Source organism: Neovison vison, chromosome 8 (assembly GCF_020171115.1).
Source record: "Neovison vison isolate M4711 chromosome 8, ASM_NN_V1, whole genome shotgun sequence".
Lineage (NCBI taxonomy): Eukaryota > Metazoa > Chordata > Mammalia > Carnivora > Mustelidae > Neogale > Neogale vison.
In genome coordinates, this window is record NC_058098.1 from 120674169 (window position 1) to 120702018 (window position 27850).

At 42.4% G+C, this 27850-nt stretch overlaps 1 protein-coding gene across 1 annotated transcript in view; it reads left to right on the forward strand.

The window, feature by feature from the left end:
- The first annotated feature begins 2439 nt into the window (after window positions 1-2439).
- ALK (ALK receptor tyrosine kinase) overlaps window positions 2440-27850 on the forward strand; it is a 680627-nt gene continuing 655216 nt past the window's right edge. The window contains exon 1 of the mRNA XM_044261833.1: window positions 2440-3154. Coding sequence (XP_044117768.1) covers window positions 2443-3154 — 712 coding nt within the window. The 5' untranslated portion in view covers window positions 2440-2442. The remainder of the gene's footprint in view (window positions 3155-27850) is intronic.

Here is a 27850-nt window from a genome sequence, read left to right on the forward strand (position 1 = left end):
AGAGACCAGTTACCTGTCAAATTAAGTGAGTTGCCAAACACACAGCAGGAAACAAAATATTCCTGGAATTAAGTTTCTTTTGTTGTAAGGTTTCCAGTGGCCAAAGGCAATACCACAATGCTCTAAGGAGCCTGGCCTGGGAGAGCAGAGACCTGCTTGGCCACCACTCCTGGAAGCGAGGGACGTCCTGCGACACTCTGCAGCTCATTGAGAGACATTCAACTTCACTCTGTGCTCTGATTCTATGAGGAAGCTTCTCTGCTGTCCTGCAGGCTGTGAGCTCCTCCAGGGAGGCTCTTGCCTTATTTTTTGCTCTGACAGCACAAGACTTGACAATCAACCTTTGACAAGAAGGACCGGAGGGGATTTATGTGAACCTAATACTATAGTCTTTGGTCCTAGTGAACCACTTGTTATAAACACAGCCATTATCTGAATTCTGTGTTGGCAGCTCAGGAGAGATGAAGGGAAAGAAAGACCAGAGGTATAGTCCTTACTTTACAGATGAATAAAAAATGGTCTTTGGTAATGAACTCTCACTCCCGAGGCTGTGAGCAAGTGTTGGATCATTATTCCTTCCAACTAAGTCACCTCTAGATCTTCTTGGCCTGTTACTCATAGAGAGATAGGCAGTATGAATAAGAGCACACGAGGGAGGGCCTGGGATGCACATATGACTGTGTGACCCAAAGAAAATCAATTACCATCTCGGCAACTCTGTTGTCTCATCGCTAAAGCTGAAATTTAAAAATATTTACCTTGCAGAGAATAAAAGAGGTGACACATGTTCAAGCACCGTTCTGAGAAAATGCAGGATGACTGACGGGTCTGAAATGTACTTGCTGTAGCTGAAGAACTCTTAGAGATCATGTCACTCTACCCCCACACTGCTAACTTTTCTTCCTGTGGATGGCAAAACCGCCAGGTTCCCAGGAATGCGTTTAAATAATGGAAGGGTCAGGGAAGATTCTATCTCAGGGCCCTAATCCAAGCTGTTCTTGGCTTTGGCAATGTCGTGCTGCCTCTCCTCCCACTCCTCCCTTCCCCTCGCCTCCACTTTTATTCCAGAACCAGATTTTCTGAAGTCGGACCCGTTTAATCTCTTAAATGCATAATTAGGGAGAGTGCTTGATTGCAAAGGCCTCTTCCAATCCTCCCATTTATCCAAAACACGCTCCTGTTCACATAGCAGAGAAATAGGGCAGGGAATCGGGAGGAAGGGAAGGAGAAAGGGGAGAGGGATGTAGGGAGGGCAGGGCGGGCCCTGTGCTTTTCTCAATGAATGCCGAGGCCTCTGCAGATTTGCATAGAATCCCATCTAGCCGCGCGATTGGTTGGCGGGTGCGAGCGGGGCAGGGCGGGCCTGGGTGAGCCTGGCAGTGGCGCGGAGTTGGCGTTCGAGCTCCGCCCCCATCACGGCCCCGCCCCCTCCCGGCGCGAGCTCGCGACTCTGCCAGCTGCAAGTGGCGGGCGCCCAGGCAGATGCGATCCAGCGGCTCTGGGGGCGGCAGCAGAGGTAGCAGCTGGCACATCCCGTCGCCGCTGTCCTGAGGGTCGCACAGCACAGAGGCGCCTTTCCGCCGCCCTCTGCTCAGCCACCCGAAGCCGGGGCGGGGGCGGCTGCCGTTGGGTGAGGAGGGGCAGCAAGATTTGGGGCTCTCTTGCCCGGAATGCTTTCATTCGGCTGCTGCCGCTGGGGCCGCTTCAGTGCCTGAGAAGTCTGAGCAGAGGAGACGCGGGAGAGCAAGGACGCTGCAAACTTGGCACCACGGCGGCTTGAGCCTCTTCTTCACAGTGCAGGGGCTCGATTCAAGCCCAGAAGTTCAGCGAGCAGTGCAGTCCGCAGACTTCCCGCTGCGGAGGGTTGCAGGAGGGTGCGCGAGAAAGCAACCCCTGCCCCGGGTTTTCCCCTACACTAAGGGAGAGAAGCTCAGGAAGCCAAAAGAAGCGCAGAGGAAGGAGCTAGGACACCAGAACGCTCGGAGCCATCGTTCTCAGCTGGAAAGTTGCGGAGGATTGGAGGCTGCTGGAGAGCAGACAGACCACAGCTCAAGCTGCGGGGGGCAGGAGAGGACGGCACCCTGCTGCCGCCTCCCTTCAACCATAGTAGTTTCTCTTGTTCCGGAGCGCAGCAAGCTACAGACGAAGGCGCGGCACTCGTCTCCGGACGCCGGAGGCACAGGGTCCCAGCTGCTGAGCCCGAGGCGCTTAGGGTCTCTTGACACGCCCCGAGCTTCTAGCCCCATTTTACTGAGACTCCTCCTTGCCTCCTAGGAGTTGGAGGAAAACGAGAGAATCGAGTACACGCATAATCCCCCAGAGATCAGGTGGAAGGAGCCTTGCAGGACTAAGGACTATTCGGAGACCCTTCTAATTTGAGGGGAAGTGAAGGGCAAGGCTGGATAGTGGGGAGTCTAGTATAAACAACGCTTCTCTGGCGGGATGGGATCTTTAGAGCGCCTAGGGCTGCTGCTGCTGCTGCTTTCAGTGGCAGCCTCGGGCTCAGGGACCGGGATCGAGACCGAGACCGGGACTGGGACCGGGACCGGGACCGGCCAGCTCGTGGGCTCACCCGCCATGGGGCCAGCTCTGCAGCCTCGGGAGCCGCTCAGCTACTCACGTCTGCAGAGGAAGAGCCTGGCGGTAGACTTTGTGGTGCCCTCGCTCTTCCGCGTCTATGCCCGGGACCTGCTGCTGCCGCTTTCGTCTTGGTCGGAGTCGAGGGCTGGCTGGACGGAGGCGCGCGGCTCGCTGGCTCTAGACTGTGCCCCACTACTTCGGCTGGTGGGGCCACCGCCCACGGTCTCCTGGACAGAAGGCCCCAGTTCTCCAGCCCCGGCCCCTGCACGGACGCTGACCAGGGTGCTGAAGGGCGGCTCGGTTCGCAAGCTGCGGCGCGCCAAGCAGCTGGTGCTGGAGCTGGGAGAGGAAGCGATCCTTGAGGGCTGCGTCGGGCCCCCAGAGGAGGCGACTGCGGGACTGCTCCAGTTCAACCTCAGCGAGCTGTTCAGCTGGTGGATTCACCATGGTGAAGGGCGGCTGAGGATCCGCCTGATGCCAGAGAAGAAGTCTTCCGAAGTGGGCAGAGAGGGAAGGCTGTCCGCCGCGATCCGCGCCTCCCAGCCCCGCCTTCTCTTCCAGATCTTGGGGACCGGTGAGCAGCTCCCGCCTGAACGTGTTGGGTTTTGTATTTTCAGACACATCAGTTTGCAACCGCTGTCAACTGACCCCTGTTTCCAAAACCCAGTCTCTGGTTCTTAGCTCTTTTCCTCCTACCACAAGCCTCCTCTCTCCCGTTAGACCATATTTTCTTATTTTCTTCCTGAACACAGTCACTCCCCAAGGGTTTTCCTTCCTCTCCAGCAACCAAGTTGGGAGAAAAGTTTTCTCTTATTGACAGAATGCCTCTTTCTACCGACTTATATAGCGTTCTAGCCAAAATGAGATGCTCTTCTAATGGGGGCTCCTTGGATGGTTGAAATGCCCTTATTATTTCTGTGTTTTAAGCTTAGCTCTAGATCTCAAGACTCTTGTCCATCTTCCCATCCCCTTGTTCCTCTTCCTGGCCATCACAGATGTGGGAAATGTAGTACACATTCTCAGAGAACATAGAACTCTTCTTCATCTTGTTGAATCCTACCTAGCTGTCCCTTTCAAATGTTGGCTTACCTAGGAATTGCCTCTTCATTAATTTTTCTGCCCCTTTTCTCCAACCTATGTGCTGGCCACTCTCAGCCTCCTGTTTTTCCTCTTAGATGTTGATGGGAGAGCCCCAGAGGAAATAAGGAACATGGGACAGGAGGGAGATATGAAGAAGAGGGAGCAAACTTGCCAAGATTGTCTCCCTTTTAGGGAGTAAGTATGAAGCCAGGAGAGACAATAGTTGAATTCTCTTTCTTCTCCTGCTACCCCCCTTCCCCTAACCTCTAATTCTTAGCTTGTATGTCCGCAGTAGAGCTCTGGGTGACAGTCTCTGGCAGGCCTGTTTCACTGCAGATCTCTCTGCTGGAGACTCCTGAAATGAGGTTTCTGTTTCATTTACTCTCTCATTTTCTTCTCCTATTCACTGAGTTGGGTGTGTGTGCGCAGGCACTTACTTCTAACTCTTCCCATAGTATTCTTTGACTGGAAAACCAGGTGGTTTTGAATGGATGTTTCTCTCCTAAGACCACTGGGGAAAGGCTCAGTGAATAAAATACACCATGTGAATGAATGAGAAAGCACAGAAAAGAAATCATGCCTTTAAAATGCCTACACTAATTCCATTGAGCAAACCCAGCCTCTTTTATATCATTCTCATCATCAGAAATAAATGAAATTTTTATGCTCCACTGGTTACTAATGTCTAGCGTTAATTGGATGGAGAGCACTGAAAGGAGCCCACTGTAGAGCTACAAGTATCTGCCATGCTTGTCCTGGTGCACACATATACTCCCCCCTACACTCACTACACTGCTGAAGCAGGGACATTTACAGGCTGAGGTTCTTCAGTCATTGCACAAACACAGAACCTACTGGTATGTCGTCCCCGAGGAAAACAGTCTGGATGCATAGTTCAGCATTAGTGTTGGTGGCACTGGCACCTAAGATGACCCCTTTGTGTTCAGGGCTGGAATTTATATTAAGAGGCAGAATCGATAGTAAGAGACAGGGTCTCATGGGTGTGATGGCGCCTTCTGTGAACTGAGCTAGGAGACCAATACTGTGGTCTCACCACAGATACTTGCGTGAAGAACAGCTGTGCTTTATGTCAGCCTGGCTTCTGTGGTTTATACGTACAGTGTCTTCTTCTAAATTCCCACAGTACTTGGAATGGGTCTAGAGATGACTTCTCGGGCAATGTGGATTTTCTTCTCCCTTCGTGTCAGTGAGCATCTCTGGAGCTTTTCCTGTTACCTCTTGTCAAATGACCATGGATCCAGCAGTCTAGATCAGCTATTGTGAGATGTTGGTGACAGATAAAAGGGGTCCTTTCCATGGCCCTGAACAGGCAAGTTGCATGAAGTTGTCAGTGCGTGTCTCAGAAGCTTCATATGCTTAGTGCCTTTGAAGAATATACTCCAGTCAAGCCTCAGGTAAGTTACTGAGCAGGGGACTTTCATGTAGAGAGGAGTGTGTTTCAAGAGCTTGTCTGCTGCTGCCAGGGGGGATGCTCTGTGAGTGTCCTAAGTCCTCCCAAGTCCCATCGTAGTCCATTTGGCAGTTGGACCAAGGCTTTATGCATCATTTGACACATCCAGCACTGCTGTTTTCAGAAAGAGCCAGGATTCTGTCATTAAAAGGCTAGAAATTTTGGCCAAGCATTTTTCAGCAGCATTGGGATCAAATGATTATTGATGGGATCACATAAGACAGTAAGTGTAACTGGATGAGCTCTCTGTGACCTGCAGGGAGACAGGCAGCTTATTGAAAAGCACTTCGGGCCTTGTAGTGATCACACTTGGAACAGGCTGGGCTGTTTTGCTCCGAGGCATATGCTGTTTCCCATTAGGCAGCTGGCCATGCAGGACTAGCCTCTTGCCTTTCCACTGCCTCCCCAGCCTCATTCAGATACGGTTTCCACCACAGACCTCCCTGTGGAGGGAGTGGACACACCCTGCTCTATCATGATTCATGTTTGGGGCAACATAAATCATGTGGTTCCATTCACTTTCCTGTATGAAAATTCAAGCTTAGGGTCTCACACTTGGGTTGATTTTATGGTTTGTTGCATTTGAGAAAATGGGTTTATTCTTTTTAAATAGGCTCGTGTCATAGAAGAGGCATTCAACTCCTCTGTGACATAGGATCCTCAAGCAGACAAAGGGAAAATAGGCACAGCTCAGCTTGCCTCTTCCTGCTTCTGCACAAATGACCAGTGATCTGGTCTAGAGGGGCACAAGCATGCTGATGGGGCTAACTGTGAGGAGGGGAGAGGAGAGGAAGGGTGTTCTGTCCACTCTCCTTGTGGTGACTGGCCTGCAGCAGCTCATTTGTTTCAGACTGAGGATAGCTTCCTGAATCTCAACAGGATCGTGACCAGGGATCAAAATGGAAAAGCACCCAGTCAGGATAAAGCAGTTACTTTGTATTGCTTGTGGTTTGGGGTGTCTGAGAGGATGAAAGGATGTCTGAGAGGCCTCCTAATGCATGACATGCAAACGTTCTTTCTTTGTGGGTTGCTCTGAATTAAAAAATGGGATCACTATTTCAAAGCACTCATTTATGGAAAGTAGAAGGGTAGAAGGGTAGATAGGCCATTGCTGAGACTATATGAATTTTGGTACATCATTCTGGGCCAGTCCAAACCTCAGAAAAGATGTCTGCCACACTGCTCACAGCCCTACTTCTTAGCTTATTTTGTGAATGTTCTGACGTCTTGCTTCTGCCATCCCCCATGCAGAGGCCTAGAGGATATTGACTTGTAAGCACCCCCCTCTCCCTCCTGGAAAGGGGATATATGACTGGGGATTTTACATGTACTATGAAGAGTCCTGAGAAACTTAAAGTAGATGTATGCAATGCGATACACCTGACCCTTGACCTCACATATCTTTCAGTCCCTTCCGATTTTATTTCTGGAGAGGGTGAAGAGAGCCAAGGAAGTTAGAGCTCCCAGAAGGGATATCAGTTATTGGAGGTGAATTGGCAGAATTGGAACTGGTCCAGAGAAGAGCAGAGAGTTGATTTAAGACTTGAAGGGACCGATTTATGGTGAAAAATGAAAAGAATTAAATATATATGGCTGAGTGAAGTGGCAGTGAAGGGAATGCCATGGTAACAGTCTACAAATCTCTGAAGAGGGAGAGGCTGTGAAGGAGAGTAGCCATATAGTGTAGCCCATAGGAGTAAAAGGTTGAGACTCGCAGAAGGAAACTTTAGGGCAGGTATCAGGGAAACCTTATTTTCTGACATTGATATTCCTCTGACTATGGAATGAAATTCCAAAGGAGCAAAGAGTAAGGTGAGATGTGGGTCAGATAAACCACAGCATTCATAATTAATTAGTGTTATATTTGGAAGTGTTGAGAAGCCACAACAGGCAGGAGAGCTGGGATGGAGAACAGCAGCAGGAAACAGGATCTTTCAGGATCCAACTTTCAAGAGACCTTGGACATTGGTGTTCCCTGTAGGAAAAGATAAGAACTGCATATGTGTCTTTGAAATTGGTTGAGATGTACTTACAAAGAAGATTGTGATGAAAACAATATTTTGAAATTACCAGGTTTATTTATCTCTGCCTCCAGACTGATGCAGAGTATTTCTGTGGGGTGCTGTCTGTCTGTCCCCTGTGGGGGAGGCATACCTGGAGAGAATTACACATCTGAGATGCATTTCTACTATGCATGTCATCAGGCCTTTGGGCAGGGTGGGAGATACCTGGCTCTTGAGAAGATGAGACCAGTTCTAGATTTGATGGACTCCTCCTGGCTCCTACTGGCTACTTGAAAACCCTTTGGCATACTGAGAATATATATATATATATATATATATATATATATATATATATATGGCATTATATATATATATATCTATCTAATATAGATCTATGGCATTATATATATATATAATATATGGCATTATATCTATCTATCTAATATAGATCTATATTAGATCTATAGATATAGCTATGGGCGTATCTATATTTTCCTATCTATATGGCCGTTAGAAAGGTGGAATACATCTAAATCCATTTGCTCTTTTCACAAATTGACAAAAGAAAAAGAAGGAAAGCCCATGAGGGGTTTGTGTTCATGGTGTGGGAGAAAGGTGTTACCATTAGTAAAACTGAATGCTTTTAAGGAAGTGTGTCTTATGAAGGACAAGGCCACTGGCTTGCAGGTGGGAGAAGAGAGGAAGAGTTGTGTCAGCAGAAGTGGTGGCCCCTGCCTCTCCTAGGATTACTGCCCGATTACCTCACTTTGTGGGAATTTGCCTAGCCTGGTTCATAAAGGACATTTTGCCTGTCTTTATAACCATTAATAATGTCCTATTATGGTTTTAAGAGATTTTATAATTTATAAAGAACTTTCAAATGTATTATTTTTTCCAGTCTTACAGTGGGCAAGGCAAGAATTTGCTTTATTTTATAAATGAAGTAACTGGAATCTGGCTATTTGGTAAGGATTTTTTTCGGGGTAAACGGTGGTAGGCCTAGAAACTTTAACTTATGGATCAAGAGGGTGTGAGGTGCTGAATGCTGAGTTAGGTCCTGGCTAGGACTACACATATTTTTGCCTTCAAATTGGGGCTCTTTACTAAAGGAATCATCTCAAGATGTAGATTATAAATAACAAAGACGTGTAAATAGATGAAAAGCTTTATATTATCCTTGTCAGAAGTCCATACAACAAATATTTGGTGTTTGAGAGCCACGAATTGGAAAAGTTCTTTAACATCTTTTATTTTCTTAAAATCTTTGAGATCCAGTTTCATCATTAGCAAAATAGTGATAGTAATAGTTCCTATCTCAAGATGTTGTCATGGAAATTGAATTAGAAGAGACATGTAAATCTGTAACCTAACGCCTGACATAATAAAGTGCTCCATCGATATGAACCATATGGCTTTTCCTAGCAGCGGCAACACCGCAGTGTCTGGTTGTGCAGGTTGTGTACTCTGTAACTCCAAGAGTTGCATATACATTTAAGTTTATTTAAATGTTACCATCTGGAGTTGTGTAGTCCCTCTGTGTGGCCAGATGTGACCTTGGCAGAAACAGTCATAATACTATGGGCTCCCATGCAACTAACTACTAATTCCTGATGTAAGTGGGATCCAGTGGCAATGGGGAGAGTGACAGGGTGATACTTCCTATTGTCTTACCTAGAAATGTGGATGGGGAGAATTGAGGTGTGATATTTACTTCATTTCTATCCACTAGTATCCTCCAAGGTCTTTTGACCTTGGATTTGGCTCAGAGATTCAAGCAGCATATTCACAACTCAATTATTTTTTTCTTCTACACAAAGAAAGCAAGCCTTAACTTAATGAAGATATGAAGTCTAATAATGAAAAACAAGTTAGAGGCATTACAGAACAGCAGTTTTCAGATGGTGGATCTTTCTTAATGGAGAGAAATGTGTGTAGTTCAAGCCCCTCAGTGCCCAGAGAGGTGCTTTGCCATTGACCTCTGGTAATTTCTTTGTCATACATAGCTAGAACTATGCCCTTTCATCTCTGGCTTCACCATTCATTGTCAAGTGGAAGGCAGGAGAGAGATGGAAGGTGCCAACTGGTTGATGGACATGTGCCCATTAAGAGCAATTAGACCTTTGAGATTCCATGAAGACACATAGCCCAGGGACTTGAGTAGGAGGCTACCTCAGAAAAGTGGCTCAACCTAAAAGATTCTGTTAAGCATTCATATTGCATTTTATAGATAGTATTTTTCATGAGCCATGGCTGATCCATTGCTTTCAAAAGATGTACATGGATGTTATTTTTTCTTGGGGGTAGAAGGAGCCTAGGACATTTTTGTGAGGATAGTTATAGGTCCAGAGGTTATGTGACAAGAGTTGCGAATAAACTTACCAAAGAGCCCTAGGGGTGTCTTCTTTCTTACAGCCACTATGTTGTCCTCCAGTCTAGGATGTGGCCAGTGTTTGTTTGTTTCTTTTTTTTATTAAAGTAAAGTTTTTTTTGTTTTTGTTTTCTTTTTTTAATCTTTTTTAAATTTTTATTTTGTTTATTATGTTCAGTTAGCCCCTGTATAGTGCATCATTAATTTTTGACATAGTGATCAATGATTCATTAGTTGAGTATAATACCCAGTGCTGATCATAGCATGTGCCCTCCTCAATACTCATCACCCAATTACCCCATTCCCCCAACCTCTCCCTCCCTTCTGAAACACTCAATTTTTTCCCCAGAGTCCAGATTCTTTCATGGTTTATCTCCCTCTGATTTCTCCCCCTTCAGTTTTCCCTCCCTTCCTCTGTGATCCTCCATACTATTCCTTATGTTCCACATATAAGTGAAACCATATGCTGTCTTTCTCTGTTTGACTTATTTCACTTAACATAATCCCCTCCAGTTCCATCCATGTTGATGCAGATGGTAGGTATACATCCTCTCTCATGGCTGGATAATATTCCATTGTATATATGGACAACATCTTTATCCATTCATCTCTTGAAGGGCATCTCAGATCCTTCCAGAGTTTGGCTGTTGTAGACATTGCTGCTATGAATGCTGAGGTGCATATGCCCCTTCTTTTCACTATGTGTGTATCTTTGGGGTAAATAGCTAGTAGTACAATTCCTGGGTCATAGGGTAGTTCTATTTTTAACGTCTTAGGGAACCTCCATACTGTTTTCCAGAGTGACTGTACTAGCTTGCATTCCCACCAGCAGTGTAAGAGGGTTACCCTTTCTCCACATCCTCTCCAACACATGATGTTTACTCTGTCTTGTTAATTTTTGCCATTCTAACTGGTGTGAGGTGGTATCTCATTGTGGTTTTGATTAGTATTTCTCTGATGGCTAGTGGTGTTGAGCATTTTTTCATGTGTCTGTTAGTCATTTGTATGTCTTCTTTGGAAAAGTGTCTGTTCATGTCTTCTGTTCATTTATTGGCTGGATTATTTGTTTTTTTATGAGTGTTGAGTTTGAAAAGTTCTTTCTTTCTTTCTTTATTTTGCTTTTTTTCCCCCCAATTTATTTATTTTCAGAAAAACAGTATTCATTATTTTTTCACCACACCCAGTGCTCCATGCAAGCTGTGCCCTCTATAATACCCACCACCTGGTACCCCAACCTCCCACCCCCCCGCCACTTCAAACCCCTCAGACTGTTTTTCAGAGATTTTATTTATTTATTTGACAGGCAGAGATTACAAGTAAGCAGAGAGGCAGGCAGAGAGAGAGAGAGGAGGAAGCAGGCTCCCCGCTGAGCAGAAAGCCTGATGTGGGGCTCGATCCCAGGACCCTGGGATCATGACCTGAGCCGAAGGCAGAGGCTTTAACCCACTGAGCCACCCAGGCGCCCCTGAAAAGTTCTTTAAAGATCTTGGATACCAGCCCTTTATCTGTAATGTCATTTGCAAGTAACTTCTCCCATTCGGTTGGTTGCCTCTTAGTTTTGTTGACTATTTCCTTTGTTGTGCAGAAGCTTTTTATCCTGATGAAGTCCCAGAAGTTCATTTTTGCTTTTGTTTCCCTTGCCTTTGGAGATGTGTCTTGAAAGAGGTTACTGTGGAGGCCAGTGTTTCCTAACCTAGTGGAAACCCGGGCTTTTTCATATGGGCCAAGTTTGGAGAAAGGAGCAGTTTAAAAGAGTGTTGTCCTGGTAGGGAAATAGGGAGGGGGTGGGGGATATCTTAGTACCTTTATTGCTGAGCCAGATTTCTCAAAACAACTTTTTTTTTTTAATTCAGTAAATTTTGTGATGAACTTTCCAGCTGGGCTCTTATGAGCTTGGGTCCTGTCCCAGAAAAATTCTCTCAGATTCTCTTGGTGAACATAGGCATTCCAGAATGTGCGAAGTCCCAGAACCGGGGAAAGCTCTGCTGGGACAGATACATCCATCTACTTGGTTAATTAAGAGTCTTTATTTTTTGAACTCTTACTTTTATGGTTATATAACAACAGGTGCCTGGAGAGGTAGGGAGTGAGAATTCCCTGGAGCAATGAAAAGGCTAAAAGGAAGATGTGAAAATAAAAACAAAGAAAATCTAAGCAACTTAAAGGAAATCAGGCAACTGGCCAGAGGAAATCAAAAGGAAACTTTAAACCATTGATTCTGTTTTTCCTCTTTTTATCTTTTATTCAGTTTTCATTGGAATATGGTTCATGAAGGTGGGCATGGGCAGGTCTCCTTTATAGATCCTTTCCACATTTTCAGCCCAGGTAATTAGAATAAGTGTTATGTGGTGAAGGGAACACTTGATTGGGAGCTAGAAGGCTTAGATTCCATTATGATACTGGCCTTTTTTTAATCTTTGACATCTTGTGCAACTACCTTAAACTTGTTGAACCTCTGGGACTTTTTTCCTAAAGGAGAAAATACAGAACTTGTCTTGACTACCTCATGGAGTGAGAGCATTATATAAAATAACCTCCATGGAAGATTTGGATCTGGATTATTCAGAAAAAAAATCTATAAGGCTGTGAAAGAATGAATGTGTACAAGATCATAAATGAGCTGAGATTCTACTTTATCAATTCATAATTTCAACCAACCCTTGGCATTGGGGAGCAGCAGTGCCAGCTCCTAGATTGTGAGGCAGGTGTTGGGCTTCATTTAAGAGCTCAGTAGCCCTGAAGAGGGGTTAAGTGACCCCTTCCCACAGTTTCTCGGAATGAGATCCTTTCATTGAAGTAATTTTCTTCAATCCCAGGCTTTTCTGGAAAAGAATTTATAGCTGTGGAACATAGGAACTTGTACTTTAACATCAGAAAATTATTTTTTAAGGGAATGATGACAAATACAATGATGTACATTGAGTATGTTGTTCTCATGTGTAGCTTGATTATAATTCACATATGCAGCATCCATATAATCACTATCCACATAAAGATTCAGAGCATTTCTGGCATCCCAGGAAGTTCCTGTTTAAGCCATTATGTGGACATATATTGTCAGTTGTCTTAAGTTGTTTCTGGAATTGCTGAATTCTATGGTAAATATATGTTTAACTTTGTAAGAAACGGACAAACTGTTGTTACAAGCAGTTATGCCTTATGGTCCCACCAGTAATGTATGAGAATCCTTGAGAATGCTTGATATTGTCAGCTTGTGGTGGTAGCTTGTTGTTTTAATGTATACTTTTTTGTGTGTTGGTTATCTAATATTGCATAAGAAATTAGCTAAAAATTTATCAGAATAATAATAACAATTTATCTTTTATGGTTCCTATGAGTTAGGAATTTGGGAATAGCTTAACTAGGTATTCTTTCCTTGGAGTCTCTCATGAGATAACAGTCAGATTTCAGCCAAGGATGCAGTCATCTTAAATCTTGGGTGGAGCTGCAGGATCTACTTGCATGGTGCCTCGCTCATAGGGCTAGCGAGCTGATGCTGGCTAGTGGTGGGAAGTCTCATTTCTTCTCCAGGTATTCTTGTCCATAGGGCTGCTGGGGCATCCTTGTTACCTGATGTCTGGCTTCCCTGAGAATGAGCATCCATTGAGATAATATGATCTTTTGGGGGGTAAATATTATGGATCACAGTATTTGATTTTCAAATATTGAATTAGCTTCATATTCTCAGGATAAGCCACATGTTCATTATATATATATATAATTTTTAAAAATATATATTGATGGATCAGCTCACTAATACCTTGTTGACAATTTCTGCATCTGTGTTCATGAAGATTATTGGTCTCTTTTCTCTGACAGGCTTTAAGGTGTGGGTAATGGTGGGCTCATAAAATGAGTTGTGAAATGTTTCCTCTTCTACTTCTCCTGGAAGAGAATTGTAATTTTTTCTTTCTTGAATTTTTGTTTAATAGAACTTGCCAGTGAGGCCTTCTTGGCTTGGTATATTCATTGTTGGAAAGTTTTAAATTACTAATTATATTTATTGAATGATAATGATTATAAGAATATTCATATTATCTGTTTCTTTTGGAATGAATTTTAGTAGTTTGTGTCTGTCAGAAAGGTTCTTTTCATTTATGTTGTTGAATTAATGCAAGTTAAATTGTTCATAATTTTCCCATTATTTTTTGTCTGTAGCATCAATAGTGATATCCCTTCTTTCATATTTGATATTGGTAGTTATGTGGTGAATTCTGGCTAGAGGTTTACCAATTTCATTGACTTTTTAAAAAAATTTTTGTGATACTGATTTCTTCTGTTATCCTTATTTAATTTTCATTGATTTCTGCTCTTATTTTATTATCTTTCCTTCATTTGGTTTGCATTGCTTTAAATCGTTCTTCCTGTTTCTAGTTTCTTATGGTGAAAACCTAGATCATTGATTTGAGTCCTTTCTTCTTCTTTTAAAAAATTTTAAAAAATATAGTGTATTATTTTACTCCAGGGGTAAGGTCTGTGAATCCTTAGTCTTACACAGTTCACAGCGCTCACCATAGCACGTACCCTCCCCAATGTCCATAGCCCAGCCACTCTCTCCTCCCCCACCCCCCAACAGCCCTCAGTTTGTTTCCTGAGATTAAGAGTCTCTTATGGTTTGAGATCTTTCTTCTTTTTCTGTTATAAGTATGTAATGGAAAAATTCTCTGTAATATCTCAGTTTAGAAACATCATATAAATTTTGTTATGTTATAATGAAATTTACTTTCTATTCAATTAAAATATTTAAAAATTTTCCATTTGGTGTTCTTTTGACTCATGGTTATATATCTGTCTTTTATTTCTGAATATTTGGGGATTTCCCAGATATCTTTCTCTTATTAATTTCTAACTTAATTCTGATATTGTCTGAGAACACACTTGGTTTGATTTTAGTTATTTAAAATTTGTTCGGGTTTGTTTTACGCCTCAGAATATGGTGTATCTTGCTGAATGTTCCATGTTCCACTGTTCAAAAGAACATTTTCTGTTATTGTTTGGTGGAGCATTCTATCAATGTCAATTAGGTCAATTGGGTCAATAGAGTTGTTCAGGTCTTTTGTACCCTTCCTTATTTTTTTGTGTTTGCTATTTGCATTACCAGTAGAGGACTCCGAAAGTGCCCAAGTTTTTTTGGCCTACTTTTCCTTCCGGTTCTATCATTTTTTATTTCATCTATTTTTTTATTATGTTCAGTTAGCCAACGTATAATACAGCATTAGTTTTTGTTGTAGTGTTCAGTGATTCATTAGTTGAGTATAACACCCAGGTCTCATCACTACATGTGCCCTCCTTAACACCCATCACCCGGTTACCCCATCCACCTACCTCCATACCCCTGAAACCCTTAGTTTGTTTCCTAGAGTCCAGAGTCTTTCATGGTTTGTCACGCTCTCTTATTTCTTTCCATTCAGTTTCCCCCCCTTCCCCTGTGATCCTCCACACTATTCCTTATGTTCCACATATGAGCGAAACCATATGGTAATTGTCTTTCTCTGCTTGACTTATTTCACTTAACATAATCCCTTCTAGTTCCATCCATGATGATGCAGATGGTGGGTATTCATCCTCTCTCATGGCTGGATAATATTCCATTGTATACATGGACCACATCTTCTTTATCCATTCATCTGTTGAAGGGCATCTCAGCTTCTTCCACAGTTTGGTTGGCTATTGTAGACATTGCTGCTATGAATATTGGGGTGCATATGCCCTTTCTTTTCACTATGTGTGTAACTTTGGGGGTAAATAGCTAGTAGTACAGTTGCTGGGTCGTAGGGTAGCTCTATTTTTAATGTCTTGAGGAACATCCATACTGTTTTCCAGAGTGACTGTACTAGCTTGCATTCCCACCAACAGTGTAAGAGGGTTCCTCTTTCTCCACATCCTCTCCAACACATGATGTTTACTATCTTGTTAATTTTTGCCATTCTAACTGGTGTGAGGTGGTATCTCATTGTGGTTTTGATTAGTATTTCTCTGATGGCTAGTGATGTTGAGCATTTTTCATGTGCCTGTTAGCCATTTGTATGTCTTCTTTGGAGAAGTGTTTGTTCATGTCTTCTGCCCATTTATTGACTGGATTATTTGTTTTTTGGGTGTTGTGTTTGAGGAGTTCTTTGTTAGGTGCCAACACATTTAGGATTAAGTCATTTCTTGATGATTTAACTCCTTTATTATTGTGTAATATGTCTTTTTATCCCTGGAGATATTAATATTTTGAAGTTGATATTAATATAGTCTTTTGGGTATCTTTTGATTATTGTGTATGTAGTATATCTGTTCCACTCTCTTAATTTATATCTTTATATTTATAGTGAGTTCCTTATAGAAAACATACTATTGGATACAGTGTGATTTTTAAAAATTTAATCTTATAGTCTTTGTCTTTTACTTGGTCTTTTAGGCCACTTGTATTTAATGTTATATTTGATATGGTTGGATTTAGGGTCTACCATTTTGTTTTTGTTTTTGTTTGGCTCTCTGTTTTAAGTTCTTCTCTTTTTCCTTTCTTGGTATCTTTTTGGTTATTAATATTTGAATATTTTTTAGTATTTCAGTTTTAATTTACCTGTTGGTTTTTGGTTTTATCTTTGTATTATTATTTTAGTGGTTGCTCTAGAGATTACATATATATATGTATATATTTGTGTATATATGCATGTTATAATTATATATACCTATATATGCATACTATATATCATATATATGTATGTATAAAATCTCACAGTTACTTTAAGTTGACGTTTAGTACTTCAAGTAGAATATAGAGCCTTATAACCAAACAGGTCTCTTTACCCTCTCCCTTTGTTATAGTTGTCCTATGTGCGATAGCTACATAATTAAAAATACTGCTAGATTATACACACACACACACACGCACACACGCACACACATACATATAGCTTTTAGCAGGTATACATATTTTACATAATTAAGAGAAGAAAACTAGTCCTTTATATTTACCCAGATATATAACATTTTTCTTTCTCTTCCTTGTTTTCTGAAGTTCCAGTTTCCCTACTTTATCATTTTTCCTTCGACCTAAAGAACTTCCTCTTTCATTTGTTTTAGAGCAGTTCCGCTGACAACAAATGAGCTTAGTTTTCCTTTATCTGAGAATGTCCTTATTTCACCTTTATTTCTGAATTGTGGGTTGACAGGTCTTTTCTTTTTATACTTTAAGAATGCTGTTCCTCTGTCCTTCATAGTTTCTGATAAGCATTCTGCCATTAAGTTGTTTTTCCCTGTATGTAGCTGTTTTCAAGTTTTTTGTCTTCAGTTTTCAGAAGTTTGATTATTTGACTATTTGATTAAGATAAGTCTACGTATGGTTTGCAATTTGTTGAGATTCTTGAATCTGTAAGTTTATATCTTTTATGAAGTCTGGTGAGTTTTCAGCCATTATTTCCTCATTTTTTTCTGTACATTGCTTTTTCCCCTCCTCTGGGACTTCAATTACACAAGTTTTAGATCATTTGCTACTGTCTCACATTCTCTTGAGACTCTGCTAATTTCTTTTTTCAACTTTTTTCTTTCTGTTCTGTAGATTGGACAGGTTCTGACTCTTCCTCTCTTTCCATTTTGCTATAATTTGTAATACTAGATATTATATTTTTCAGTTAAAATTTTGTTATTTTTTACTTTCATTTTTTGAAGGTTTCATTTTTTTATGAGTGTGAGTGGGGGGGAGGGGCAGAGGGAGAAGCAGACTCCCCACTGAGCAGGGAGCCCGATGTGGAGCTCCATCCCAGGACCCTGAGATCATGACCTGAGCTGAAGGCAGAGGCTTAACTGACTGAGCCACCCAGGGACCCCAAATTTTCTACTTTTAAAAGTAATTTCTATTTCCCTACTTAGAACCACTTTTTCATCAATTTTCCAGGATGTTTACTTTTCCCTCTTGGAACACAGTTATAACAGATTGCTTCTTTAAAGTCTTTGTCTGATCATTTCCACATCTGGATCATCTTGATATTGGCATTTGTTGATTATCTTTACCTTTAAGGATTGGCCGAATAATAATAATGGCTGAATAATATTTCATTGTACATCTGCACCATATCTTCTTTATCCATTCATCAGTCGATGGACATTTGGGCTCTCTCCGTAGTTATTCAGCCATCATAAAGAATGGAATCTTGCCATTTGCAATAACATGAATGGAACTAGGGTGTATTTTGCTAAATGAAATGTCATTCAGAGAAAGACAAGTATCATATGTTCTCACTCATATGTGGAATTTAAGATTAACATGTTGAGAAGGGGGAAAAGGAAAAAAGGAGAGAGGTAAGCAAGTCATAAGTGGCTCTTAAGTATAAAGAACAAACTGAGGGTTGATGGAGGGACGTGGGTTGGGGTGGGCTAGATTGGTGATGGGGATTAAGGTGGCCACGTGTGATGAGCACTGGGTGTTGTATATAAGTGATGAATCACCGAATTCTGCTCCAGAAACCAATATTGCACTGTATGGTAACTAACACAATTTATATTAAAAAAAAAAAAACCACTTGGTCATTTGTTTTGTTTTGTTTTGCTTTTGTATACTGAGTAATTTTACATCATATCCCTGATTGCACATCATGTTTGGTCTGAGACCTGGGTGTATTTTAAATCTGTGTTTTTCTTAAAGCCTCCCTCCTCCCTTTTTTTTTTTTAAGATTTTATTTATTTATTTGACAGACAGAGATCACAAGCGGATGGAGAGGCAGGCAGAGAGAGAGGGGGAAGGAGGCTCCCTGCTGAGCAGAGAGCCTGATGCAGGGCTGGATCCCAGGATCCTGAGATCATGACCTGAGCCGAAGGCAGAGGCTTTAACCCACTGAGCCACCAAGGCGCTCCCTTAAAACCATTTTTATGCTGATTTGAGTCTGTCCATACATGTGCTGCTTGGAGATGAGCTGGGATCCTAGGCCAGTTCCTTCACAGAATTAGCATATTTCTGTCTCTCCCCTCTAGAATTCTCCTTAAGCTCAGTTTTACCTATCTGTACTACGTTTGCACAGTTTGTGTGACCGGGACTGTCCTCGGGCAAAATAGAGAGATAATAAAGAGAAACAAATCAGGGATTCTCTCCATACTCTGGCCTGAGGTGCCCTTTTCCCCAAGCCCCTGGCCTGACAGATGTGGTTTCTAATAGGGTCTCTAGTAGAGTGGTGGCTGCTGACATTGCCAGCCACGCTGACACTGCTGAGAGCTCACTATCATGACATGAGAGGGAGAGAAAAGGAAAAAAGCAAGGAGAGATTTCCTTCCACACTCTCTGGACCACAAGACTCGTTTTCCTGCCCTTTTGGCCAAAAAGAAGAGATTTCTATGGGCATTTTACCCATCCAGAAAAGCTACCACCCTAGCTTTTCTGGGTGCCCACATTTGGTTCAAGATGCAAGAGAAAAGAGGTAAAAATAGAAACTCTTTTCCATATGGATTGCTTTCCCAGATTTTGACTCTCTTCACCAGTATTCCTGGTTTTATTTATTTTTCAGAGTCCCTTTTTGGTTGTTTTTTTTTTTTTTTTTTGTAATTTGTCCAGAGTTCTTTGTTGTAAGGAGGAGGATAAATAGAATTTAGTGGGCTTACTCCATCTTGCTGCACTGGAAGTCCCTCATTCCTTTTTGGAATCAGAGTTTCCACCAGCAATATTTTTCTTTCATTCCCTCATTCCCATGTCAGGGTGCGGCAAATGCTTCCAGGCAGAAAATCAGGACAGAGCTAGGGCCTACCCCATTTATTTTCCTTCTCCCCTGTGCTACTGATTATCCCATGAAAACAGTTTTTCTTATATTTTGTCCAGTTTTGCAGCTGTTTATTACTTTATCATTGCTGAGGGCCTATAAAATGAACTTTGAGATCACGGCCATTTTGGCTTATCTCCAGAGACACCATCTAGAGGTACTCGCCAAACAGATATTAGACAAGGAAATCCTCTGTATGAGTATCTATAAATTTGGACTTTTGCCTGAAGAAATGTTTATTTATTGGTTGGTTGTTTTTTGTTTTTTGGTTTTTTTTTTTTGAGCACTGAGTGCTTACCAAGTTGAATAGAGTACAGTCTGTTTCTCCCAGAAGTTCACAAACTAGTTGGGAGAAAAAGGGCAAGCAAGGCGTGTTAATAAATAACTCCAGCGAACAGCAGCACTTGCTGCCGAAGAACGGGCGCAGATGATTGTAGTGGCTCAGGAGTGGTTTGGCGATGTCAGCACCTGCTGGGGAGATTGGAGATGGTTTTGTTCTGTTCCTCCAGATCTCAAAAACCATTCCCTGAAAGCCTGATGAATTTTACTTGCTCAGTGCATGGTAGTAGGAGGGGTGAAGTTCCTCTAAGACAGGAAGTTATAGCTCTGGAATTTTAGAAGGAATAAGCTTACTACCTTTTGGCAGGGGGTCATGTTAAAGGGTGTCTGCTGAGAATGATGGCTTTTCTTTTGAGACTGTGATAGAAATGAATTAGAAAAAACTTCCAGAAGGAGGTGATTTGAGAAATAGGTCTTGGAGGGAGTATAGAATCAGAGAAAAGAGAAGGGCACAGGACTTTAAAAATTAGGGCAATAGCACAAAATAACACCCAGAAGAGGAACAGTTGTTGGTGAGAGATAGAGACAGAGAGTAAGACAGAGACAGACAGACAGACAGACAGACACTGTGTGTGTGTGTGTGTGTGTGTGTGTGTGTGTGTGTGTTTATAACAAACTAGGACTAGCCTAAGAAGTCCTGGGGGTTGAGAGGCTGGGTGCTGAGTCAGAGTCAGATAATCTGACTCAGAGGGAGGGCTGGCTTATTGAATCAGGAATTTACATTTGATGCTGAAGAAATCAGAAAGTATTTAGTTTTTGAGTAAGGGAATGCATGTTGACTGCAGATTCTTGAAGGAATGTTGTTTGGTTGTGGTCTTGAAGGAATGTTGTTTGGTTGTGGGACTACACAGAGTGCTGACAGTTACTTTGGAACCTTGAGAGGCTGTTGTAATGGCTCAGGAGTGAGAAGCTCAGAGCTGGGCCAAAAGATGCCCAGATATAAGGGGAATAAGAAGAAAGGAGTCAAAGGTCCAAGGCTTTGACCTGGGGACCCTGCAGACTGGTGATATTACTGAAAAGAGGACAGTTGGGAAGGGCATCTGGTTTGGGGGAAGAATACTTGAAATGGTGACCATTTCATGGGCCTCTACCAGATCAGGTTAGCTGGAAATGCACATGAAGATAGGGAACAGAAGCAGGGAAGGTAAGAGGTCCAGGTGAAAGACATCAATGTGGGAGCTGTTTAATGGACCTGGTGGTCTAATTCTTTAGAACAGATGCATTTTCCCGAGGAAGAAGAGAGAGTCCAAGGTCATACCTCAAACTTAGGAAAATTCATGATTTGACAATGGAATGGAATCGATGACATCACTAGAAAGAACTTCTAAGAAGGAAGAAAGGCCACTGCATTGTGATGTCATGGAAGCTAAGGGAGACGGATGTTCCAAAGATGGAATGGAAAGGCCTTGTGTTTGTCCCTGTCCCCTTCTGGAGAGCAGGTGGAGGCAGAAGGAAGTTTAGAGGGAGTGCTGAAGAAATCGCAGCAAAATGTGCTTCTGTAGTTCGATTTGTGAAAGGAAGAAGAGAAGACCAAGAGAATGAAATGTCAATGATGTTAGAAGCTTTAGCAAAATGAAGAAAAGATGTGTTGAGTGTGAACCTTCTTAATAAAATCAGGAGGGAAAACACTGAAGAGAGAGAAGGTTTGAGGAACAGTAAGGGGGGAGTTAATTACATAGCAAGACCACTCAGTCTAGGCAGTGTGAACCCTTCTCCCAGCCTTGAATGCATTCCATCCAGGCCCTGGCTGCTTCTTAAAATAGAGCTTTTGCTGCCTTATCCTTTTAAATATTTCTGGGAGGTGGGGATCACTATGTTAAGAGGCTGCCTGGTGCTTACTGGACAAAACTATTGGGAAAACATTGAGTAGTGGCTGCATCCTACTAATAGAATGCAGTATGTAAGTAACATGTAATGTAAGTTAAAGCTAGTAACAACTACCACTGAACAGCTTTGCAGAGTTATCCTATCTACTGTAACATGGCAAAGTTGATTTTTAGTATTACTCCCATTTCCAGGTACACTAAGGCTCAATGAGGTTAAGTAACTGGCCATGGTCACATACCTAGTAAGAGAAGGATTTAGTATTTGAATCCCAGCCTGTTTAACTGTGCACCTGTTATCTCTAAGTCTTCTGTTCCTGCTTGTGGTGGTCCTTCTGACTCCAAGTAGTGTCTGTTCTCCAACATGAGGGCCCTTCAAATATATGACGTCAGCTATCCCACATACCCTGGATAATTTCCTTTGTCTCCCTTTCTTTCTCTCTTTCCTCCTCTTTTTGGCTCTCTCTCTCTCTCTCTTTTAAATTGTTAATTCAGTAGGTAATTATCGAGGGGCTTCCGTGGGTCAGTCATTGTGCTAGGTGCACAGAGACAGCACTGAACAAAACAGACCAGCGCTCGCCCTCACGGTGTTTACGGAGAGCTGAGGCAGGCATGTTAAATGTGCAAACGAACACAAAAATCTATACTAAGAAACAATGAGGAGCGCTGTGAAGGAATGGGGCATCTCTAGCCCTCCTTGGCACCCTTTCTCATAAACTCTGATTTTCAGAGGCCTCATTATCCTTGCTGTTTTCCTCCAGACACTGCTCCTTTTAAGGGGTGGACTTCAAACAAGGCCAAGTTTCTGCCACTGTGGTCTAATCTTGGAGCACAGTGAGCCTCTTAACTGAGAACCCTTGTGTTACTGCATCTTCCAGGTAGGAAGGGGGCAGAGCCACAGGCAGGAGTGACTAGAGAGAGAAACCCGCTTCCTTCTCTGAGACGAGAAGACAGATGTCCAGAGGGCCAGGTAGAGGCAAGGGACAAGGACAGAGAGCCCAGGAATAGGGCCAGATGGCCTCTAACCATTCTGTGAAGTGTGACCAGAGGTCATGCTAAATAGATCACCACATCACGCACTCCCTTCCGTTCCACAAATCCAGCCTCACTTTTCATGCGCCAGCCCCTCTTGTTGCCACGACTCCCCTCCATCCTCTCTCCCCTGTCCCTTCCTCCCCGCTCCTTCCCTTCTTTCTCCCTGTCTTTTCTTTTTTCTCTCTCCTCTTCTCCCCTTTCCTCCCTCCCTCCCTCTTTCCCTCTCTCTTTCTCTCTCTTTTTGCCCTCCCTCCCATTCTTTCTTTCTTTCCTTCCAAATACCATAATTTGGAAGAATCTAGTTGGAGAAAAATGTCAAGAAGTACAAATGCAGATTTGATATATCTGACCTTTTTTCTCTTCAAAACAATAAATGCCGAATAGTTTAAAATGACAGCCAGGGTGGTTAGCAATTATTTATGTGCTTAAATATTTGGGAAAGAGAGGTAGTTCAGGTTTAAGTGTAATTTATGTGAAGATTCTGACAGGTGAGAGTCCTAAGGACTTTTAAGGAACCAGCATAAGTAGTGAAGTTTATATTTCAGGCAACAGAAAATGTGAAAAATCAGAAGAGAATGAAGTGGTAAATGATCCCTGATAAGTAATGAGACCATTTGATAATATCAAGGAAGTATTTTGCAACACATAACTGTATTTGGGTTTTTCATATGGTATGGTGGCCTCCCAGAGAAAGACCCACAATTCCCATTTCCCCTCTTTTGATGAAATACCAAATATTTTGTGTATGCAGGTCTACGGGTATCACTTACCTACTGCACTGAAGACATTTTATTGTTAAAACAGAAGGAGGGAGAATTATCTTGCTCCAGCTGTGTAAATCCTGATAGAAGTATAATCCATCCAGCCTGGAGTGTAATTCTGTACTCAATCTCATACTCAATTATCATCAGAAGCAGCAGTGTCCTTTTCAGAGTGGAAGCTTTGAAAGGTTTTTTCCTTTTTTTAAAGAACTGTGAACACTAGTTAACCCATTTACTTCTGAAAGGAGAAAACATTGCATTGTGTTAAGAAAATAGAACATAGATTTTGGTCTTGGTTTGGTGCCCAGGTCAGAACTTAGTTACAAAATAGTTACTATATCTTAATATAGTTACAAAATCTTAAGGTAGTAGGATAATAATTTTGCTGCTCATCTATAAGGTAGAGATTATTATAGCACTTGCTTTATAGGGTTCTTAGGAGGAGTAAATGAGATAATTAAAAAGTTCAGTATAGCACCTGGCACATGGTTAAAGCACTGAAAATATTGTCCATTATCTTCAATTTTATTATTATTGTTTTATTAATAAAGGGGCTTCCCATGATTATTATTATTTTTTGTGGCTTCCTTTCCATGTCATCTTTGCTGAAATCTAATGATTCTTAAAATTATATTTATCTTGTAGAAAATATGGTTAAATAAATGAAGGGCCCCAAAGAAACCTTTACATATTATGGACTAAAGCAGCCTATTTGTTTAGAGCTAAAACTGTCAGAAAGTCAGTGCCATCCCATTGTGGGTTGCCTACGAATTCCACATGGAAATAGCAAATCTTTTATTTATTTATTTTTTAATGTCAAAGAATTTTAATTAAGTCGTGAAGATGATTTCTAAACCCTTAAGATACTCATTATAAGATCTTTTACTTTCATAGCAGGAAAAGTCCTTATTTAAATAATGAACTATGAAGTTTGAAAAACTGTAATGTCATTTGAGGCCTGGAAGGAGGGAAGAGACTTCGGAACTAGGAATTGTGGGATTAGGTTTTCATTTTAGGGTGTGCTGAGTTGTCCTGTTTGAACCTGGGCCAGTCACCTAAGCTTTCTGAGTCTTAGTTTCTGTCATATGGAATAAGTGAGTTCTAATCTCTGCTTTCTCTTTCATGTTAAAATTGCACAATTCCAACCTCTTTCCAGGCATGGTGCTGAAGCTTTACCAGGAAGATGCTATTTCTATGAACAGTTGCAGGGTCAGTTAGAATTTCGTGGAGCAGTAATAAGAAATGATAATCTTTTCTGATTCTTACACATTTGGTCACTAGAAGATGATGACAAGAGCTGTTTACTCCTAACCAATATGACTTAGAGACTATGATAAGATTAAAGAAATTTGTTTTCATTTCTACCCAAAAGGAAAAAAAAACAAGTTATTTTGGTTCTTTTCTGGATATATAGTGAACTCATCTAAGACGTTCTGTCCTGGTTTTCTCTTCAATCATTGCATCTGATCAGGGACAAAGTGTGTGGTCAGAGGCGACAGATAAATTCTTATCCACCTACTTACCTACATGCACGAAAACTGTACTTCCTTTTCCTTATTTGGGTAGAGTTTAGGTTAGGTATGGGATATTGGGATATGGGAGTACTTGACTCATCTGTCTCAGTATGAGGGACATAGGGGGTACTCAGTAAATACTTGTTGAATCAACAAAGAAAGGAATAAAGAATGAATGAGGAATAAAAATATGATATATGAAAATGGCTGTAGGACAAGCCCTTTGTATCTTTAATAACCACCTGCACCAGTGAACACAGTGTGTCTTACAAGTTCACGTGCTCACTTCTTAATGGCTCATTGACTCTTTCCTTAACTTCAGTTCTCCATCCAACAAATAATCATAGAGATCCTTGTATGTTCAGAACTTTGTAAAAGTATAAAGACAATAATTACAAAATGTGATTCCTGACTCTTAAGAACTTACAGTCTATTAAGGAAGACGAGAAATATGGGATTTGAATTCAAACGTTGGGGATTCAAGACTTGACCCAGCATCAGTTAGCTTCATGATCTTCATTTAAACGGTCTTGAGTCCTGCTGATGTGCCGGGGATGATTCCAACCTCACAGGACTGTTGAGAGGATCAAATAAGATTATATATGTAGAACAGTGCTCTGTAAAGTTGAAAGCACTATAAGCATTACACCAGCTATTAGAAATAATACAAGAGGGTGTGGGCTTAAAGTCTAAGTGTACTGGGGCAAAGAACAGTGAGTAGGGGTAATAAGTATGGGACTGAGCCTTTATGGGTCCTGGAGGATGAGTAGGGTTTGGATAATCAAGATGAGAGGAGGGCATTCCAGGTGGGGAGCATGGAGCATGGAGGGAGGGGTGCTAGACTGAGTCTGATTAAATCAACTAGTCTTCATGGAGTACCTGATATGAACGTTATGGTCTGCTGGGATTTCTCTGGAGAAGAGATTTTGTGCTGGAAAGTACAGTTGGATGGGCAGGATGGGATCCAGACAATGATAGGAGGGCTTTGGAGAGTACGCAAGAGTGTTTGATCTTCTCCTAGGAAGAACCGGGCAAGTGTCAACAGGTGTCATCTGAATTTTAGGACAATGAAACTCATAGAGGCGTGCAGTTCAGATTAGAACATGGGGGACTGGAGTTGGTTACTGGGGTGCAGTGTGGGTTTGGAAAGTGGAATGGCAGAGAGAAAGATGACTGCAGAGAAACTTTGCAGATCCTGTTGTCAGAGGCGGAAGAGGGATGAATTCAAGTTATTCTGGAACTTAGCAAGAGTAGAGTATCTTTGATAGAAACGCAGAACTGGGGAAGGAAAGATTTGGGGAGGGAGAGTTGAGTTCCACTTACCTGTGGGAAGCTGAGATAGTAGCTGGGTCCAGCCAGCAACATCCTGTAGGCGATTGGAAATGTGGGACTAGAACTCCTGTAAGAAGTCAGGGCCGGGCGTGGGGATTTGGGAATCAGCAGCACAGAGACTTCTCATAAATTATGCACTTTGCTTAGAACTTAATTTCATGTTTTTCAGAAGATAAGAGAAATGAGAAGCTTGCTGAATTATGGATTATGCAACTATTAAAAGTAATTCTCTCTTTCCCCCTCCCATCCTCCTCCCCAGTGATTTTGGTGTTCTGTTCTGTTCTTCCCTCTGATCCACTCCCCCCTCCCCTAAGGCTTTATAACGGAGGGGCACGATAACCTCTATTTCTGTCAGATCAGAAGATTGTCAGTGAAGAGATTAAGGTGATCGGGAATGTTCACCAGAAGATATGGTGATTCTCTTGGCACCCTCTCTAGTCCATCAGAGATCAGAGGGGTAGAAGCTTTCTCTAGAGGAAAGCAACCATTTATATTTATAGGAGGAAATGTTTAAAGAGCTAAATTCTCAGTTCCCTGGACAGCTCTGTTGTTTGATTTACAGCTTTTCTTAAGTAAAGCACTGATTCTCTACAAGAGACGAGCTGCTTGGCAGATAATGTGATCAGATGAAGTGGGGCTTTCAGGGCTGGTGGATGGGCTTGAAGCTGGGACTCCTTTCCTGGCACCAAGCTTTCATTAGTGGTTTGAACTGAGTTAGCGCAAACAGCAGGTGCGGCTCTCAGAAGTCCAGTTTTCTTTGGTCTAATCCTCTTCTTCCTCTCCTTCAAAGGGAAAATTTCCCCAACAATTTACTTAGACGTTCTCGAGCATTACCTGGCACTGGGTATCAGACTTGACTTTAGAGGAGGTAATGATGGCGAGGGGAGGGGAGGGGACCTTGGGAGAAATAAGATGCAGGGGCTCAATTTATTGAACATTTATTATATGCTAGGAACTTTGCAGATATTCTCTCATTTAACCTTTACAGCCACAAAAGATGGGTATTTTTTTTTTTTTTTTATCTCTTCTGCAAATGAGACTTCCGGGGGTTATGTGATGTGCCCGGATCATGAGATGAGTAAGCAGCTGAACTGGGATTTGGTTCCCCGAACTGGGATTAGGTTTCTAAGCCTGAAGATCCCCTCCTTGTTCCAAGTCGGGCTTCCTTCCAATCGCTGTTAGAAGGAAAAAGAAGCCTGTGGAGGAGGATGGGAACCCAGGAGTGCTCGTCTCCGTGTCCTCCGCAGCTGTGTCATCCTCATCCCTTGTCCCTCTTTCCTTCCCGCCTGCTCTTCTGCTTTGTTGCTGCCATGTCATTGTGGGAGGCCCCCTTCTCTTGTCACGTCTTTCCCTTGGGATGTGTGGGTTAATGGGATGAGGCACAGAGAGGAGGCCCTGCGGTGCCGAGTCTTTCATCTTTCAGGGCATCCTCTGCACTTACTCTTGACCTTGGGTGGAGCCTGGCTGAGGGCAGGTGGCTGCTCTGGTGTGGCTGTGTTGTGGCTGCTGATTTCCGTTTTGACTGTGGACAGACTCCGAGAGAGGTGCCCTCTGCACAGGGCACCACGCTGGGTGCGAGAAAAAATTACTTTGAAGTGACTAGCTTGGTATTTCCTTAGAATTAAGGGAAAAAAGTGTGCTTATGTTTTACATACTTAAGAATGATGGGCTGGGGACGAAAGAGTGGGGGAGAGAGAGGAGCAGGCAGCAACTCCGCTTTGAGGCTAAGGCATTCCTGGGGGTGCAAGATGAGGCCAGCCTGATGTGCGGCCCCGGCCACCCATCCTGTCCTGGTACACGGCACAGGCCCAGC